At 44.7% G+C, this 16,758-nt stretch overlaps 1 protein-coding gene across 2 annotated transcripts; it reads right to left on the bottom strand.

Moving 5' to 3' along the window:
* Positions 1 to 1,934: 1,934 nt before the first annotated feature.
* LOC144730000 (fatty acid-binding protein, heart-like) lies at positions 1,935 to 13,712 on the bottom strand. 2 transcript variants are annotated; one of them, XR_013587777.1, is made up of 5 exons: positions 12,952 to 13,712; positions 4,393 to 4,526; positions 3,909 to 4,087; positions 3,488 to 3,589; positions 1,935 to 2,727 (listed from the first exon to the last, which is right to left on the bottom strand). XR_013587777.1 is itself a non-coding variant. In XM_078610438.1 (5 exons), exons 2-5 carry the CDS (start codon positions 4,466 to 4,468, stop codon positions 2,674 to 2,676), a joined length of 411 nt encoding a protein of 136 aa, XP_078466564.1. In that variant the 5' UTR covers positions 4,469 to 4,479; positions 12,952 to 13,712; the 3' UTR covers positions 1,935 to 2,673. The 2 variants fall into 2 exon arrangements, 1 of the variants encoding a protein (XP_078466564.1); XM_078610438.1 differs by having other exon boundaries at positions 4,393 to 4,479.
* Between the last annotated feature and the right edge of the window lie 3,046 nt (positions 13,713 to 16,758).

The raw sequence follows: 16,758 nt of genomic DNA, 5'->3' as shown, positions 1-16,758 counted from the left end.
CACATTAACATGCTCATCTCTCACATTACCATGCTCATCTCTCACATTAACATGCTAATCTCTCACATTAACATGCTCATCTCTCACATTAACATTAGTAGCCCCGCTCACTTCGTGTATGACCCTTGGGCTGCGCCCATTTTAAACCTTTAAACCGTCTGCCTCAGCAGCTTGCCTCTTTTCTCCTCCTGATGACGATCGCTTGTGTTGTGATCGAAACGTCATAGTTTTTGGTTATTTTTTTTATTTTCTTTCAACCTAACTACGTGACTTTACCGAAAGACCCAAAGAATAAGGCAACTCTAGTTACTGGACAAACATGAAACATAATTGGCTTGAAATGTGGGGAAATGTTTGACTGTAGTTTAGAAGCGAATGTACGTGAGGTTAAGAATACAATTTGCTTCGTCTGCCCAGACAGACACGGGTATGGCTACCAAGGGGAAGGGAGTGTAGATATGTTAGTCTCTGTGTATGCTTGTGGATGTCTGTGTGATTCTGTGGGTCTCTGTGATCGCAGTCTAAGAGCTGATGGTGGGACGTGGGATACGTTCAGGGCTGATCTCTCGACAGCAGTGACGGGCCGTAATGGCTTTTGCCGTTGAAGACACCCAGTCAACATGCTCAACGACAGGACAGAGAAGTTCACTTTGCCGCATGCTTCTCTAGCCGTCCACTCGTTGAAGACGTCGGTAGATGGTTTAATCATCAACGTTCAAGCGACATGGTTTTCGTGCGAGCATCGGGCTGGCAATTAAGTGTGAGCGTGTTTAACAAAATATCACGCTATAAAATAGTATACACGCACATTAGAAATGTAGACCGACATTGAGTACAATAACAGGGGTGGAAATCATGGCGTATCGGTTAAAGATGGCGGAGAGGGCGGGGGTGATCATTTGGGACCCAGGAACGCAGCCCTATTCTCCCCATAAGTTCCACTATTTGTCCAAATCAATATTGCCCAACACGGAATTTTCCAAGAACGTAACCCCCGCTCTCGGCGAGGTGTGCCTGTATCTTGCAGTTGACACGTGCCCGTGCATTTCAAATAGCGTTTACATGTATGTTGAGAAATGTACGTTATACAGGGAGGAACAATGTTCCACACTGCCCACCAGGGATTATTTAGCTGTCTGTCTGACTGTCTGTCTGTCGTGCATAAATAAATATATAATACACACAGCTCTTTGATTGGTGGAGACCTTACAAACAGCTCTTTGATTGGTGGAGACCTACTGTCAGAGGGGAGGTGCCTAAGGGAGGAGGGTCAGGGGAGGGGCCTAAGGAAGGGGGGGAGTCAGGTAAACAGCTCTTTGATTGGTGGAGACCTACTGCCGGGTACGGAGAGGGGAGGTGCCTAAGGGAGGAGGGTCAGGGGAGGGGCCTAAGGAAGGGGGGAGTCAGGAGAGGGGCCTGAGGGGGGGGGCTCAGGGGAGGGGCCTGAGGGGGGGTCAGCGGAGGGGCCTGAGGGAGGGGGGGTCAGGGGAGGGGCCTAAGGATATGGGGGGGGGGGTGCTCAGGGGAGGGGCCTAACAGAAGGGGGGTCAGGGGAGGGGCCTAAGGGAAGAGGGGTCAGGGGAGGGGCCTGAGGATATGGGGGGGTGGTGGTCAGGGGAGGGGCCTAAGGGAAAGGGGGTCAGGGGAGGGGCCTAAGGGGGGAGGGGCCTAAGGGAGGGGGGGGGGGCGATAGTTAAGGGGGCTGTCTGCCTGGCTACCTAAAGTCAAGTTATCTTGTATACATACAGGTAGGAACAACAGGTTCCACACTCCCCACCAGGGATTATTTGTCTGTCTGTCGTGCACGAATGCGCTGTCCAACCAAGTTCCTACCTGCCCACTCCGAAGGAACGTGTTATGGATGACCAAATGTAAGTATGTGGTGTGAACATTTTAATAGCTATCTGGTTTTCAAGAGGAGACACAAAACATCGTTTTGATTTGTAGAGCATATTTAATTGAGGAAAAGGAAGGGCAACTTGGTAACATACAGGACCCAAGCAAGCATCATTGGACAATTCCACATCTTAGACGACCACACAGTGACACATTCCACAATCATCCTAATAGGTGTTATTTTTATGGTATGTCTATATTTACTTTTACTATGCTTGTTCGCCCAAGAAAACCTCGTTTTTCGCAGGAGGGTCAAGTTTGCTGTACGTGATACAACTTAAGTAATTTTCAGTAAATATTTCAATAGTCGGATGTTTGACTAAAACCATATACGTTGTATGTTTTATCATTGGGAGGAAACCAGAGAACCTGGAAAAACCCCATGCAGAACAAGGTGAGAACACACAAACTCCACACAGACAGGCACCCAAGTCATAAAACAAACCCAAGGACGTCTTGCTGTGAGGCACAAATGTTACAACGGGGCTTCTCTGCCGCCTGTCGGCTGAGAAGAAATGTGGCATATGCCGAGTATAATCTAAGGGGGTGTCTGCAGGTTTTTCTGAATTTCAGTCGTAATTTAGATTTTATACACCCAAATAAAAGAATGTCCAAGGAATGATTAGCCATGTTTTTAAAGTGTCTAAAATCACTGTCTGAAATTGTGGAAATGCCAATACGAAAGCAACAAGCTAAATGATTGATAAGCTAATTAGTTATCCAAAAGGCATGCGGTAACCCATCAGAGGCCAAACAGTCTTCGGTCAGATCTTGAACTTAACGGATCTTTTGAAATGAGCGCTTCATCACCACGTTTCCGATGCTGTAAGTCTGAAACAACACGCGTACCATGGTTAGAGAAATGTGTACGTGGCATTGTAAACATTGTAGCAGACTCCTCTGAGGTGGTACGGTGAAGTACGGGAATAACTCCCATGGCTTATATGGTATGGCAAGGATTTCATCCAGCAGTGGATTGACGAAGGACAAATTATTAGTATAAATATAGAATTACAATCCAATACTGTCATGATATATTCATTGGGATGCCATGATTCCGAATAAAAAAATGATTCTTGCATTCATGGCATGCGTGAATTTTTCACGTAAAATTAGTTATTTTGCATTTGGATGTGGCACGTGAATTTTGATATATGATTAATAAGTAACATATGACATATGATCCATATGTGATTATTAGTTTATGACAACGCTACAGCTCCATGTGCCTTACACGGACCGTAACAGCCAAACAATAATTAATGGTGTGATTGGAAGCGTAACCCGGTTAAATAATCATCTCTATGCTGACGGGGGGAACCAATAATCTGAATTTGGGCTGTTCAGCGATAATTCGTAAATTCATGATCGGTTTCACATCAAAGTCAGGAATTTATAGCTGCACACCGATTGACAAGGGCAATCATTCAAGCCACACGGCGGATTAAAGGTAACTCGTCTATCTAATGTCTTGGAAAAGTGTGGAGAGGGAACATTTCAAATCACGTCCCACCCTTCTCCCATGCAAGGTGCGTGATGCAATGACTGAGCCGGACACTGTGCCCAGGGCTCTGTGCTTGGGGTCACTCACCGCGTAGAGCTTCCCATCCCGGACCTCGCGGACGATGGTGTTCACGGCGTCTCCCCACTTCTGCACGTGCAGCAGCTTTCCTCCGTCAACTGACACGATGCTCTATGATGCACAACAAACACATTCGTCATCTCCACGAGCGAACCTGAACTCGTATTGAACATTTCCCTGATGGGATCAAATCCCTCCAGAGAGCAAGAATTATTCCCTTCATAGACATAATTGGGGCGAAGTGATAGTTAATTTATCACCACAGAGGGATGAATGACTGAGCAGAGTTATCGGCTTGCTTGAACTGCCAGATGTTTAGAGGCAAGGACCCTCTCTGTTGGATATGGGTCCTAGTTCGATGCAGACTTATATAATACACAACCCAAAACAATGTTGCGTAGAATATTTGTAACAAAAAGGTCCCTTCCACCTTTACTTTCCTGTTGTCCAACGTGACTTCTTCATTTTCCGCATTCAGCTTGGCGGTGAAAGCCGTCGAATGTATGTTGGTACTGGTCTCGATGGTCACGTGATCCCCATCTATGCTGATGGTCTGGAAGTACTTGTTTGATGGACCGAGGACACTTTTGACTGCGTCAAAGTTATTGCCTTTCAAAGAAGAAAACAGTCAGACAGCCATGAGTTTAATCAGCATTGACCATCGGCGAGGTCAATTCTACGTCCCCAGCTTGCCCTCACCCCACCCTCTCACACCCTGCCCAGCACTCTTTGTTGAGGCGCACGTTCAATCCCACTCAGTGCACACTTTAAACAGATTAAAACACAAGTCAAGTTGCATACATCGTGTAACAAACCGCAGGCCGCTGAGACTCGAGCATGTGACAGAGGGCCATGTGCTCCGTGTGCGCACACAACGAGCCCTGCGCGTGACACTGAGAGCCGCACATTCTCACCGATGGCCTGGACGTACGGCAGGAGGTTCTCGCTCCCCTGGAGGTCCCAGGTCCCGTTGAGAGCCCTGACTGCCATTGCGATGTCAGCTGAGGGTTGAGACGAAGGAGTTGGACTGCACTCTGCCACAGATGGACTGCACGGGACCAAATCACCACCTTTTATATGAGACAAAACTTATGTAACCATCTCCATATCCCTCTGGGTGTCAACAATCACACAGTTGATGACACGTGTCATATCTTGCTTTTTTGTGGTGGTTTAGTAGGTGTGAGCCAAGTTGTGGTGATGTTTTGATTACAATTCTGTGATTTAATACGTTTATTGCCAGCGGGAGATTGCTGGATTATTTTGAAAAATAAATTTCTTGGAATAGCTGATTACCCAAAAACCGAATCTTATATAAGCGAGGGATCCCTGTGCAATGGAAAATACTCAAAGTTTATATGACCAGCGAAATGAGGGGAATCCTTCACGTACACCAATAGTGGTGCATCTCAAGTAACTCACCAATAGTGGTGCATCTCAAGTAGCAGATCAATAGTGGTGCATCTCAAGTAGCAGATCAATAGTGGTGCATCTCAAGTAGCAGATCAATAGTGGTGCATCTCAAGTAGCAGATCAATGGTGGTGCATCTCAAGTAGTAGATCAATAGTGGTGCATCTCAAGTAGTAGATCAATAGTGGTGCATCTCAAGTAGCAGATCAATAGTGGTGCATATCAAGTAGCAGATCAATAGTGGTGCATCTCAAGTAGCAGATCAATAGTGGTGCATCTCAAGTAGTAGATCAATAGTGGTGCATCTCAAGTAGCAGATCAATGGTGGTGCATCTCAAGTATCAAATCAATAGTGGTGCATCTCGAGTAGCAGATCAATAGTGGTGCATCTCAAGTAGCAGATCAATAGTGGTGCATCTCAAGTAGCAGATCAATGGTGGTGCATCTCAAATATCAGATCAATAGTGGTGCATCTCGAGTATCAGATCAATAGTGGTGCATCTCGAGTAGCAGATCAATAGTGGTGCATCTCAAGTAGTAGATCAATAGTGGTGCATCTCAAGTAGTAGATCAATAGTGGTGCATCTCAAGTAGCAGACCAATCGTGGTGCATCTCAAGTAGTAGATCAATAGTGGTGCATTTCAAGTAGTAGATCAATAGTGGTGCATCTCAAGTAGCAGATCAATCGTGGTGCATCTCAAGTAGCAGATCAATAGTGGTGCATCTCAAGAAGTAGATCAATAGTGGTGCATCTCAAGTAGTAGATCAATAGTGGTGCATCTCAAGTAGCAGACCAATCGTGGTGCATCTCAAGTAGCAGATCAATCGTGGTGCATTTCAAGTAGCAGATCAATCGTGGTGCATCTCAAGTAGCAGATCAATAGTGGTGCATCTCAAGTAGTAGATCAATAGTGGTGCATCTCAAGTAGTAGATCAATAGTGGTGCATCTCAAGTAGCAGACCAATCGTGGTGCATCTCAAGTAGTAGATCAATAGTGGTGCATTTCAAGTAGTAGATCAATAGTGGTGCATCTCAAGTAGCAGATCAATAGTGGTGCATCTCAAGTAGCTGATCAATCGTGGTGCATCTCAAGTAGCAGATCAATAGTGGTGCATCTCAAGAAGTAGATCAATAGTGGTGCATCTCAAGTAGTAGATCAATAGTGGTGCATCTCAAGTAGCAGACCAATCGTGGTGCATCTCAAGTAGCAGATCAATCGTGGTGCATCTCAAGTAGCAGATCAATCGTGGTGCATCTCAAGTAGTAGATCAATAGTAGTGCATCTCGAGTAGCAGATCAATAGTGGTGCATCTCAAGTAGCAGATCAATGGTGGTGCATCTCAAGTATCAGATCAATAGTGGTGCATCTCAAGTAGCAGATCAATGGTGGTGCATCTCAAGTATCAAATCAATAGTGGTGCATCTCGAGTAGCAGATCAATAGTGGTGCATCTCAAATAGCAGATCAATAGTGGTGCATCTCAAGTAGCAGATCAATGGTGGTGCATCTCAAATATCAGATCAATAGTGGTGCATCTCGAGTATCAGATCAATAGTGGTGCATCTCGAGTAGCAGATCAATAGTGGTGCATCTCAAGTAGTAGATCAATAGTGGTGCATCTCAAGTAGTAGATCAATAGTGGTGCATCTCAAGTAGCAGACCAATCGTGGTGCATCTCAAGTAGTAGATCAATAGTGGTGCATTTCAAGTAGTAGATCAATAGTGGTGCATCTCAAGTAGCAGATCAATAGTGGTGCATCTCAAGTAGCTGATCAATCGTGGTGCATCTCAAGTAGCAGATCAATAGTGGTGCATCTCAAGAAGTAGATCAATAGTGGTGCATCTCAAGTAGTAGATCAATAGTGGTGCATCTCAAGTAGCAGACCAATCGTGGTGCATCTCAAGTAGCAGATCAATCGTGGTGCATCTCAAGTAGCAGATCAATCGTGGTGCATCTCAAGTAGCAGATCAATAGTGGTGCATCTCAAGTAGTAGATCAATAGTGGTGCATCTCAAGTAGCAGACCAATCGTGGTGCATCTCAAGTAGCAGATCAATCGTGGTGCATCTCAAGTAGCAGATCAATCGTGGTGCATCTCAAGTAGCAGATCAATAGTGGTGCATCTCAAGTAGTAGATCAATAGTGGTGCATCTCAAGTAGTAGATCAATAGTGGTGCATCTCAAGTAGCAGATCAATAGTGGTGCATCTCAAGTAGCAGATCAATAGTGGTGCATCTCAAGTAGCAGATCAATAGTGGTGCATCTCAAGTAGCAGATCAATAGTGGTGCATCTCAAGTAGCAGATCAATAGTTGTGCATCTCAAGTAGCAGATCAATAGTGGTGCATCTCAAGTAGCACACCAGTAGTGGTGCATCTCAAGTAGCAGATCAATGGTGGTGCATCTCAAGTAGCACACCAATAGTGGTGCATCTCAAGTAGCAGATCAATAGTGGTGCATCTCAAGTAGTAGATCAATAGTGGTGCATCTCAAGTAGCAGATCAATGGTGGTGCATCTCAAGTATCAGATCAATAGTGGTGCATCTCAAGTAGCAGATCAATAGTGGTGCATCTCAAGTAGTAGATCAATAGTGGTGCATCTCAAGTAGCAGATCAATGGTGGTGCATTTCAAGTAGTAGATCAATAGTAGTGCATCTCGAGTAGCAGATCAATAGTGGTGCATCTCAAGTAGCAGATCAATGGTGGTGCATCTCAAGTATCAGATCAATAGTGGTGCATCTCAAGTAGCAGATCAATGGTGGTGCATCTCAAGTATCAAATCAATAGTGGTGCATCTCGAGTAGCAGATCAATAGTGGTGCATCTCAAATAGCAGATCAATAGTGGTGCATCTCAAGTAGCAGATCAATGGTGGTGCATCTCAAATATCAGATCAATAGTGGTGCATCTCGAGTATCAGATCAATAGTGGTGCATCTCGAGTAGCAGATCAATAGTGGTGCATCTCAAGTAGTAGATCAATAGTGGTGCATCTCAAGTAGCAGATCAATGGTGGTGCATCTCAAGTAGTAGATCAATAGTAGTGCATCTCGAGTAGCAGATCAATAGTGGTGCATCTCAAGTAGCAGATCAATGGTGGTGCATCTCAAGTATCAGATCAATAGTGGTGCATCTCAAGTAGCAGATCAATGGTGGTGCATCTCAAGTATCAAATCAATAGTGGTGCATCTCGAGTAGCAGATCAATAGTGGTGCATCTCAAATATCAGATCAATAGTGGTGCATCTCGAGTATCAGATCAATAGTGGTGCATCTCGAGTAGCAGATCAATAGTGGTGCATCTCAAGTAGTAGATCAATAGTGGTGCATCTCAAGTAGTAGATCAATAGTGGTGCATCTCAAATAGCAGACCAATCGTGGTGCATCTCAAGTAGTAGATCAATAGTGGTGCATTTCAAGTAGTAGATCAATAGTGGTGCATCTCAAGTAGCAGATCAATAGTGGTGCATCTCAAGTAGCTGATCAATCGTGGTGCATCTCAAGTAGCAGATCAATAGTGGTGCATCTCAAGAAGTAGATCAATAGTGGTACATCTCAAGTAGTAGATCAATAGTGGTGCATCTCAAGTAGCAGACCAATCGTGGTGCATCTCAAGTAGCAGATCAATCGTGGTGCATCTCAAGTAGCAGATCAATCGTGGTGCATCTCAAGTAGCAGATCAATAGTGGTGCATCTCAAGTAGTAGATCAATAGTGGTGCATCTCAAGTAGTAGATCAATAGTGGTGCATCTCAAGTAGCAGATCAATGGTGGTGCATCTCAAGTAGTAGATCAATAATAGTGCATCTCGAGTAGCAGATCAATAGTGGTGCATCTCAAGTAGCAGATCAATGGTGGTGCATCTCAAGTATCAGATCAATAGTGGTGCATCTCAAGTAGCAGATCAATGGTGGTGCATCTCAAGTATCAAATCAATAGTGGTGCATCTCGAGTAGCAGATCAATAGTGGTGCATCTCAAATAGCAGATCAATAGTGGTGCATCTCAAGTAGCAGATCAATGGTGGTGCATCTCAAATATCAGATCAATAGTGGTGCATCTCGAGTATCAGATCAATAGTGGTGCATCTCGAGTAGCAGATCAATAGTGGTGCATCTCAAGTAGTAGATCAATAGTGGTGCATCTCAAGTAGTAGATCAATAGTGGTGCATCTCAAGTAACAGACCAATCGTGGTGCATCTCAAGTAGTAGATCAATAGTGGTGCATTTCAAGTAGTAGATCAATAGTGGTGCATCTCAAGTAGCAGATCAATAGTGGTGCATCTCAAGTAGCTGATCAATCGTGGTGCATCTCAAGTAGCAGATCAATAGTGGTGCATCTCAAGAAGTAGATCAATAGTGGTGCATCTCAAGTAGTAGATCAATAGTGGTGCATCTCAAGTAGCAGACCAATCGTGGTGCATCTCAAGTAGCAGATCAATCGTGGTGCATCTCAAGTAGCAGATCAATCGTGGTGCATCTCAAGTAGTAGATCAATAGTGGTGCATCTCAAGTAGTAGATCAATAGTGGTGCATCTCAAGTAGCAGATCAATAGTGGTGCATCTCAAGTAGCAGATCAATAGTGGTGCATCTCAAGTAGCAGATCAATAGTGGTGCATCTCAAGTAGCAGATCAATAGTGGTGCATCTCAAGTAGCAGATCAATAGTGGTGCATCTCAAGTAGCAGATCAATAGTGGTGCATCTCAAGTAGCACACCAATAGTGGTGCATCTCAAGTAGCAGATCAATGGTGGTGCATCTCAAGTAGCAGAGGTGGGACAAAGTCATTGTTATGCAAGTCCAAGTCGAGTCGCAAGTCATCAAATTCATGACTCGAGTCTGACTCGAGTCCAAGTCACATGACTCGAGTCCACACCTCTGTCAAGTAGCACACCAATAGTGGTGCATCTCAAGTAGCAGATCAATAGTCGTGCATCTCAAGTAGTAGATCAATAGTGGTGCATCTCAAGTAGCAGATCAATGGTGGTGCATCTCAAGTATCAGATCAATAGTGGTGCATCTCAAGTAGCAGATCAATAGTGGAGCATCTCAAGTAGTAGATCAATAGTGGTGCATCTCAAGTAGCAGATCAATGGTGGTGCATCTCAAGTAGTAGATCAATAGTAGTGCATCTCGAGTAGCAGATCAATAGTGGTGCATCTCAAGTAGCAGATCAATGGTGGTGCATCTCAAGTATCAGATCAATAGTGGTGCATCTCAAGTAGCAGATCAATAGTGGTGCATCTCAAATATCAGATCAATAGTGGTGCATCTCAAGTAGTAGATCAATAGTGGTGCATCTCAAGTAGCAGATCAATGGTGGTGCATCTCAAGTATCAGATCAATAGTGGTGCATCTCGAGTAGCAGATCAATAGTGGTGCATCTCGAGTAGCAGATCAATAGTGGTGCATCTCAAGTAGCACACCAATCGTGGTGCATCTCAAGTAGCAGATCAATAGTGGTGCATCTCGAGTAGCAGATCAATAGTGGTGCATCTCAAGTAGCAGATCAATAGTGGTGCATCTGAAGTAGTAGATCAATAGTAGTGCATCTCGAGTAGCAGATCAATAGTGGTGCATTTCAAGTAGCAGATCAATGGTGGTGCATCTCAAGTATCAGATAAATAGTGGTGCATCTCAAGTAGGAGATCAATAGTGGTGCATCTCAAGTATCAGATCAATAGTGGTGCATCTCAAGTAATAGATCAATAGTGGTGCATCTCAAGTAGCAGATCAATGGTGGTGCATCTCAAGTATCAGATCAATAGTGGTGCATCTCGAGTAGCAGATCAATAGTGGTGCATCTCAAGTAGCAGATCAATAGTGGTGCATCTCAAGTAGCAGATCAATGGTGGTGCATCTCAAGTATCAGATCAATAGTGGTGCATCTCGAGTAGCAGATCAATAGTGGTGCATCTCAAGTAGCAGACCAATCGTGGTGCATCTCGAGTAGCAGATCATTCGTGGTGCATCTCGAGTAGCAGATCAATAGTGGTGCATCTCGAGTAGCAGATCAATAGTGGTGCATCTCAAGTAGCACACCAATCGTGGTGCATCTCGAGTAGCAGATCAATAGTGGTGCATCTCGAGTAGCACACCAATCGTGGTGCATCTCAAGTAGCAGATCAATAGTGGTGCATCTCGAGTAGCAGATCAATAGTGGTGCATCTCGAGTAGCAGATCAATAGTAGTGCATCTCAAGTATCAGATCAATAGTGGTGCATCTCAAGTAGCAGATCAATAGTGGTGCATCTCAAGTAGCAGATCAATAGTGGTGCATCTCAAGTATCAGATCAATAGTAGTGCATCTCCAGTAGCAAATCAATAGTGGTGCATCTCAAGTAGCAGATCTGCTACTTGAGATGCACCACTATTGGTGAGTTACTTGAGATGCACCACTATTGGTGTACGTGAAGGATTCCCCTCATTTCGCTGGTCATATAAACTTTGAGTATTTTCCATTGCACAGGGATCCCTCGCTTATATAAGATTCGGTTCTTGGGTAATCAGCTATTCCAAAAAAAAAATGTTTTCAAAATAATCCAGCAATCTCCCGCTGGCGTTCAAAGTTTTAAATCACAGAATTTTAATCAACACCTCACTGCAACTTGGCTGACGCCTACTAAACCACCACAAAGAGACGTATATCATTCACTGTGTGATTGTTGACACCCAGAGGGATATGGAGATGGTTACATAAGTTTCGTCTCATATAAAAGGTGGTGATTTGGTCCCGTGCAGTCCATCTGTGGCAGAGTGCAGTCCAACTCCTTCGTCTCAACCCTCAGCTGACATCGCAATGGCAGTCAGGGCTCTCAACCGGACCTGGGACCTCCAGGGGAGCGAGAACCTCCTGCCGTACGTCCAGGCCATCGGTGAGAATGTGCGGCTCTCAGTGTCACGCGCAGGGCTCGTTGTGTGCGCACACAGAGCACATGGCCCTCTGTCACATGCTCGAGTCTCAGCGGCCTGCGGTTTGTTACACGATGTATGCAACTTGACTTGTGTTTTAATCTGTTTAAAGTGTGCACTGAGTGGGATTGAACGTGCGCCTCAACAAAGAGTGCTGGGCAGGGTGTGAGAGGGTGGGGTGAGGGCAAGCTGGGGACGTAGAATTGACCTCGCCGATGGTCAATGCTGGTTAAACTCATGGCTGTCTGACTGTTTTCTTCTTTGAAAGGCAATAACTTTGACGCAGTCTAAAGTGTCCTAGGTCCATCAAACAAGTACATCCAGACCATCAGCATCGATGGGGATCACGTGACCATTGTTGTATGTGTCGGGTTATGAAATTTTGATGAAAAGAATAAAAAGTAATAATTTTCCGAAAAATGCGCAAATCGCATTAATTATGTTAATGTGTGAGTTAATATGCATAAATTATGATAATGTGAGTAATTATATGCATGAATTATGATAATCACGGAGATAATCGTAGTAATTTATGCGGATGCTTGCGATTATGTTACTGTGAGCAGCTATGATAATTAGGCTTAGCTTCGTTTATCCATTGTTATATCAATCAGGATAATACGATTATCATCGATTAAACGTTTACCGATTATCTTAGTGTGTGTTATGATATTGTAGGTCTCCATTTTCATATCTCATCGCAGGATACAGTTATCAAGAATAAGATAGTTTTGCATGGACTTGGAAAGAAGCACTCGAACAGTTGGTGATAAGCAATTTTATTCTAAGCAAGCACATGACACTCTCTTATCCGAAAGCAAGTATACGTCAATAAATTCATGGACAAGATTATGCAGTAACGAAAATGAATGACTAAAAATACTTCTTCATTGGCGTGATTATGCAGTTAACGAAAATGAATGACTAAAACATTTATTATTCATGTAACTCGACGACAGCAACGGCTTTGCACGATCCGTTGATATTGAACGCACCACCTCGAAATGGCAACCCTTTTTGAAACGCAATGACAATTTTTTTTAAAGTCTTATTCGTGTGCGTGCTGTGTGTGCGTTGTCCCCTTGTAATATTAATTAATTCTTAGAGCCGGGAGTTGTGTCGTTAGCTTGTGTGGTGTGGGAGGATACGAACAGCGGCCAGAAGTTTTCTCTGGGTTGGGCGTGGCCGCCGCTCTGCTCCTGCTGCTCCCTCGCTCTCTCTCCACTGCTGGACGACGAGTTGGCACGATGCTGTCCTTGAAGATGCTCGGTCGCTCGTTGTCGCTCGTTGGCGCTCGGTGGCGCTCGGTGGCGCTCGGAAGACTTTCACTCTCTTTCTCCACTGCGGGATGACGAGTCGGTTTTGGTTGATGCTGGTTGATCTGGGTGTGTATTAGACACACGGCGCATTCAACAGCGCTGTCCTCCTCCTCACAGCCGTTTGACCAGGCTTTCTCCACTGCTTCGCGCTCTCTGCTTTGCTCGCTTGGCGATCTCCGCCTTTCCTGCGGGTTGTTCGCTGGTCGTCACTCTGACGAGGAGCGATGCTTCGTTCGTGGCAGGGTGGACGTTGGCGTCTTTGTTGGCTTCACTCGCAGCTCGGCGACTCAGGGTAGCGATTCTTCTCAGGTGGTGCAGACCTCGGCTTGTAGCTGCACGTCGCTACCCCGCGAACCTCGTCATTCTGGATGACGAAAACTTCTTCGTTGTCGGCGTTGAGATGAGGTGGGGCCCAGGGCCTCTGACGAGATGTGGTGGGGGCCGAAGCCCTTGACGATCTCTTTTGGATGGATTTTCCTTTGGCTTATATCTGGGAATTCCACTCAGTTTCCCGAGTTGTTCAAAAGGCTGTGTCATAAAACATTCCTGTGGGGGTGAACCATCTGCGTCCGTGTGTGTGTCGTCCGTGTGTTTCGCGTGCTAATTAGCTTTGAAGACACAGCTGTGTAATCATTCTGGGAGAAGGGTGGGGGCCTAGCGACGGCGCCACCAAAGTTATCCATTAATCAGCCCGATGATTCGCGTCGAGTTATATAAAAAAAAAATTCGAATCCATGTTTTTGTTACTGAATAATATTTGTCGCGAAAACCTACGCGTTAAGCGAGCTTAATTATTCCCCCCCTTGCTCGGGGATCATATCTTTTGTCTCACACAGCTTAAGTTGTTTTTGGTTTGGAAGTTGAAATGCGACTTATTTCCATTATGCCCAAGTTATGCCGAAACCGTGTTCACGATGTTTCATCGTGACCTGATCTCCCATGGAAATGTCATTTGCTCGCGTGTGCAATTTTTGCTGTCCGTGTTGCGGGGAGACAAAGACGGTTGTTTTCACGGTGGAAGCACCCGGCGCATGCGCTTATTTATTATCTTCGGAGGCATGTGTTCCAACCTTTATTGGGGCAATTTCCTGGCTTTGTGCCTGCGTGTGGAGATCCTCTCGGAAAGACAAAGACGGCCGTGTTGCTCGCTTCCCACGGGGTGTTGTGTTTGGTTAATTCTGAGAGGCTTCTCCGCCCTTAGCTCCTCTAGGATATCCACTTTAATTCCATGCTCATCATTTGACTTCTTGTGATTATTTAATCTGATATCCCGGCTAGGAATTTTGTTTTGGAGCGACTCAAGCCATAATTATTCTTTGGTGCTTCGGCCCGGCCGCGTAGAAATTATTTAAGGTAAATAATGTCCGTATTTAATTAACAATTGATGAATCGCGACTCTGGTGCAACCTGTAGTCTGGTTTCCAATTGGAGTAAGGATAGATACTGTTTGCTTACTCTTCATGGCTAAGTTGGTACTTGTTTATCTAACATGGTTCAAAACCCGTTTGTGTTTTTTTATCGTCAATGCTGTTTCTTTGTTAAGAATATAATTATCTCTTCCTCTGTGATGCCTGATTTTGTAAGGCTTTTTAACGAAAGGGTGTCATTCTAACCCCCCCCCCGCCTGCAATTATCCCCTCTCTTGTTCCTCTTGTGTGAAATTCGGGGAGTTTTTATTATCTTTATTGCCCCCTTTCATGCCCTCTTTCCTTTGAAATGAGGTATGCGCGCATCTGTGGAAGTGTGGGGGCGTGTTCGTTCCACGTTGCCCCGTGTCTATTAAAAAAACGATATTATATATGTTGGCAGAATAATTCTTAAAAAAAAATAATATTAAAAAAATATAAAAAGGGGGTACATACACAACACCATCGAGAGCAGTACCAACATACATTCGACGGCTTTCACCGCCAAGCTGAATGCGGAAAATGAAGAAGTCACGTTGGACAACAGGAAAGTAAAGGTGGGAGGGACCTTTTTGTTACAAATATTCTACACAACATTGTTTTGGGTTGTGTATTATATAATTCTGCATCGAACTAGGACCCATATCCAACAGAGAGGGTCCTTGCCTCTAAACATCTGGCAGTTCAAGCAAGCCGATAACTCTGCTCAGTCATTCATCCCTCTGTGGTGATAAATTAACTATCACTTCGCCCCAATTATGTCTATGAAGGGAATAATGCTTGCTCTCTGGAGGGATTTGATCCCATCAGGGAAATGTTCAATACGAGTTCAGGTTCGCTCGTGGAGATGACGAATGTGTTTGTTGTGCATCATAGAGCATCGTGTCAGTTGACGGAGGAAAGCTGCTGCACGTGCAGAAGTGGGGAGACGCCGTGAACACCATCGTCCGCGAGGTCCGGGATGGGAAGCTCTACGCGGTGAGTGACCCCAAGCACAGAGCCCTGGGCACAGTGTCCGGCTCAGTCACTGCATCACGCACCTTGCATGGGAGAAGGGTGGGACGTGATTTGAAATGTTCCCTCTCCACACTTTTCCAAGACATTAGATAGACGAGTTACCTTTAATCCGCCGTGTGGCTTGAATGATTGCCCTTGTCAATCGGTGTGCAGCTATAAATTCGTGGCTTTGATGTGAAACCGATCATGAATTTACGGATTATCGCTGAACAGCCCAAATTAAGATTCCTGATTCCCCCCGTCAGCATAGAGATGATTTGTTTAATCGGGCTACGCTTCCAATCACACCATTCATTATTGTTGGCTGTTACGGTGCGTGTAGGGCACATGGAGCTGTAGCGTTGTCATAAACTAATCATCACATATGGATCATATGTCATATGTTACTTATTAATCATTTATCACAATTCATGTGCCACATCCAAATGCAAAATAACTAATTTTACGTGAAAAATCCACGCATGCCATGAATGCAAGAATCATTTTTTTATTCGGAATCATGGCATCACAATGAATATATCATGACAGTATTGGGTTGTTTCTATATTTATACTAATAATTTGTCCTTCGACAATCCACTGCTGGATGAAATCCTTGCCATAACATATAAGCCATGGGAGTTATTCCCGTACTTCACCGTATCACCTCAGAGGAGTCTGCTACAATGTTTACAATGCCACGTATACATTTCTCTAACCATGGTACGCGTGTTGTTTCAGACTTCTCAGCCATCAGGCGGCAGGATGGCACAGGAGGAACATTTGTGCCTGAGCAAGACGTCTTTGAGTTTGATTTCCCACTTGGGTGCCGTTCTGTGCGGGGTTTGTGTGTTCTCCCCTTGCTCTGCACGGGTTTCCTTCACGTTATCCGTTTTCCTCCCACACACAATGTAACAGACATCCCCCACTGCTGAAAATGTCCCTCTGCCATGAGTCGGACTTACCTAGAAAAAGACAGCCCTCTCATGGGGATGATTTCTCATTGTGTGCTTGCCTACATTGTGGAATTGTCCGATATTGCCTGCTTCGGTATTTGTTACCAATATCTGCTTTTCAGCAATTAAATATTCTCTACATATCAAAACGGTGGTTTGTGTCTCCTGTTTAAAATCGGTTCGCATAAATGTTGCACTTCCACGTACGGTACATTTTCTCCAACGGCCATGTAAAGAATACAGTATTTCAAATGTACAAGCACATGTAAACTGCAATATACTA

Source organism: Lampetra planeri, chromosome 34, assembly GCF_965212315.1.
Source record: "Lampetra planeri chromosome 34, kcLamPlan1.2.h2, whole genome shotgun sequence".
In the NCBI taxonomy this organism is placed as follows: domain Eukaryota; kingdom Metazoa; phylum Chordata; class Hyperoartia; order Petromyzontiformes; family Petromyzontidae; genus Lampetra; species Lampetra planeri.
Note: the sequence above shows the minus strand (reverse complement) of the source record. Positions and strands in the feature narration are given on the sequence as shown.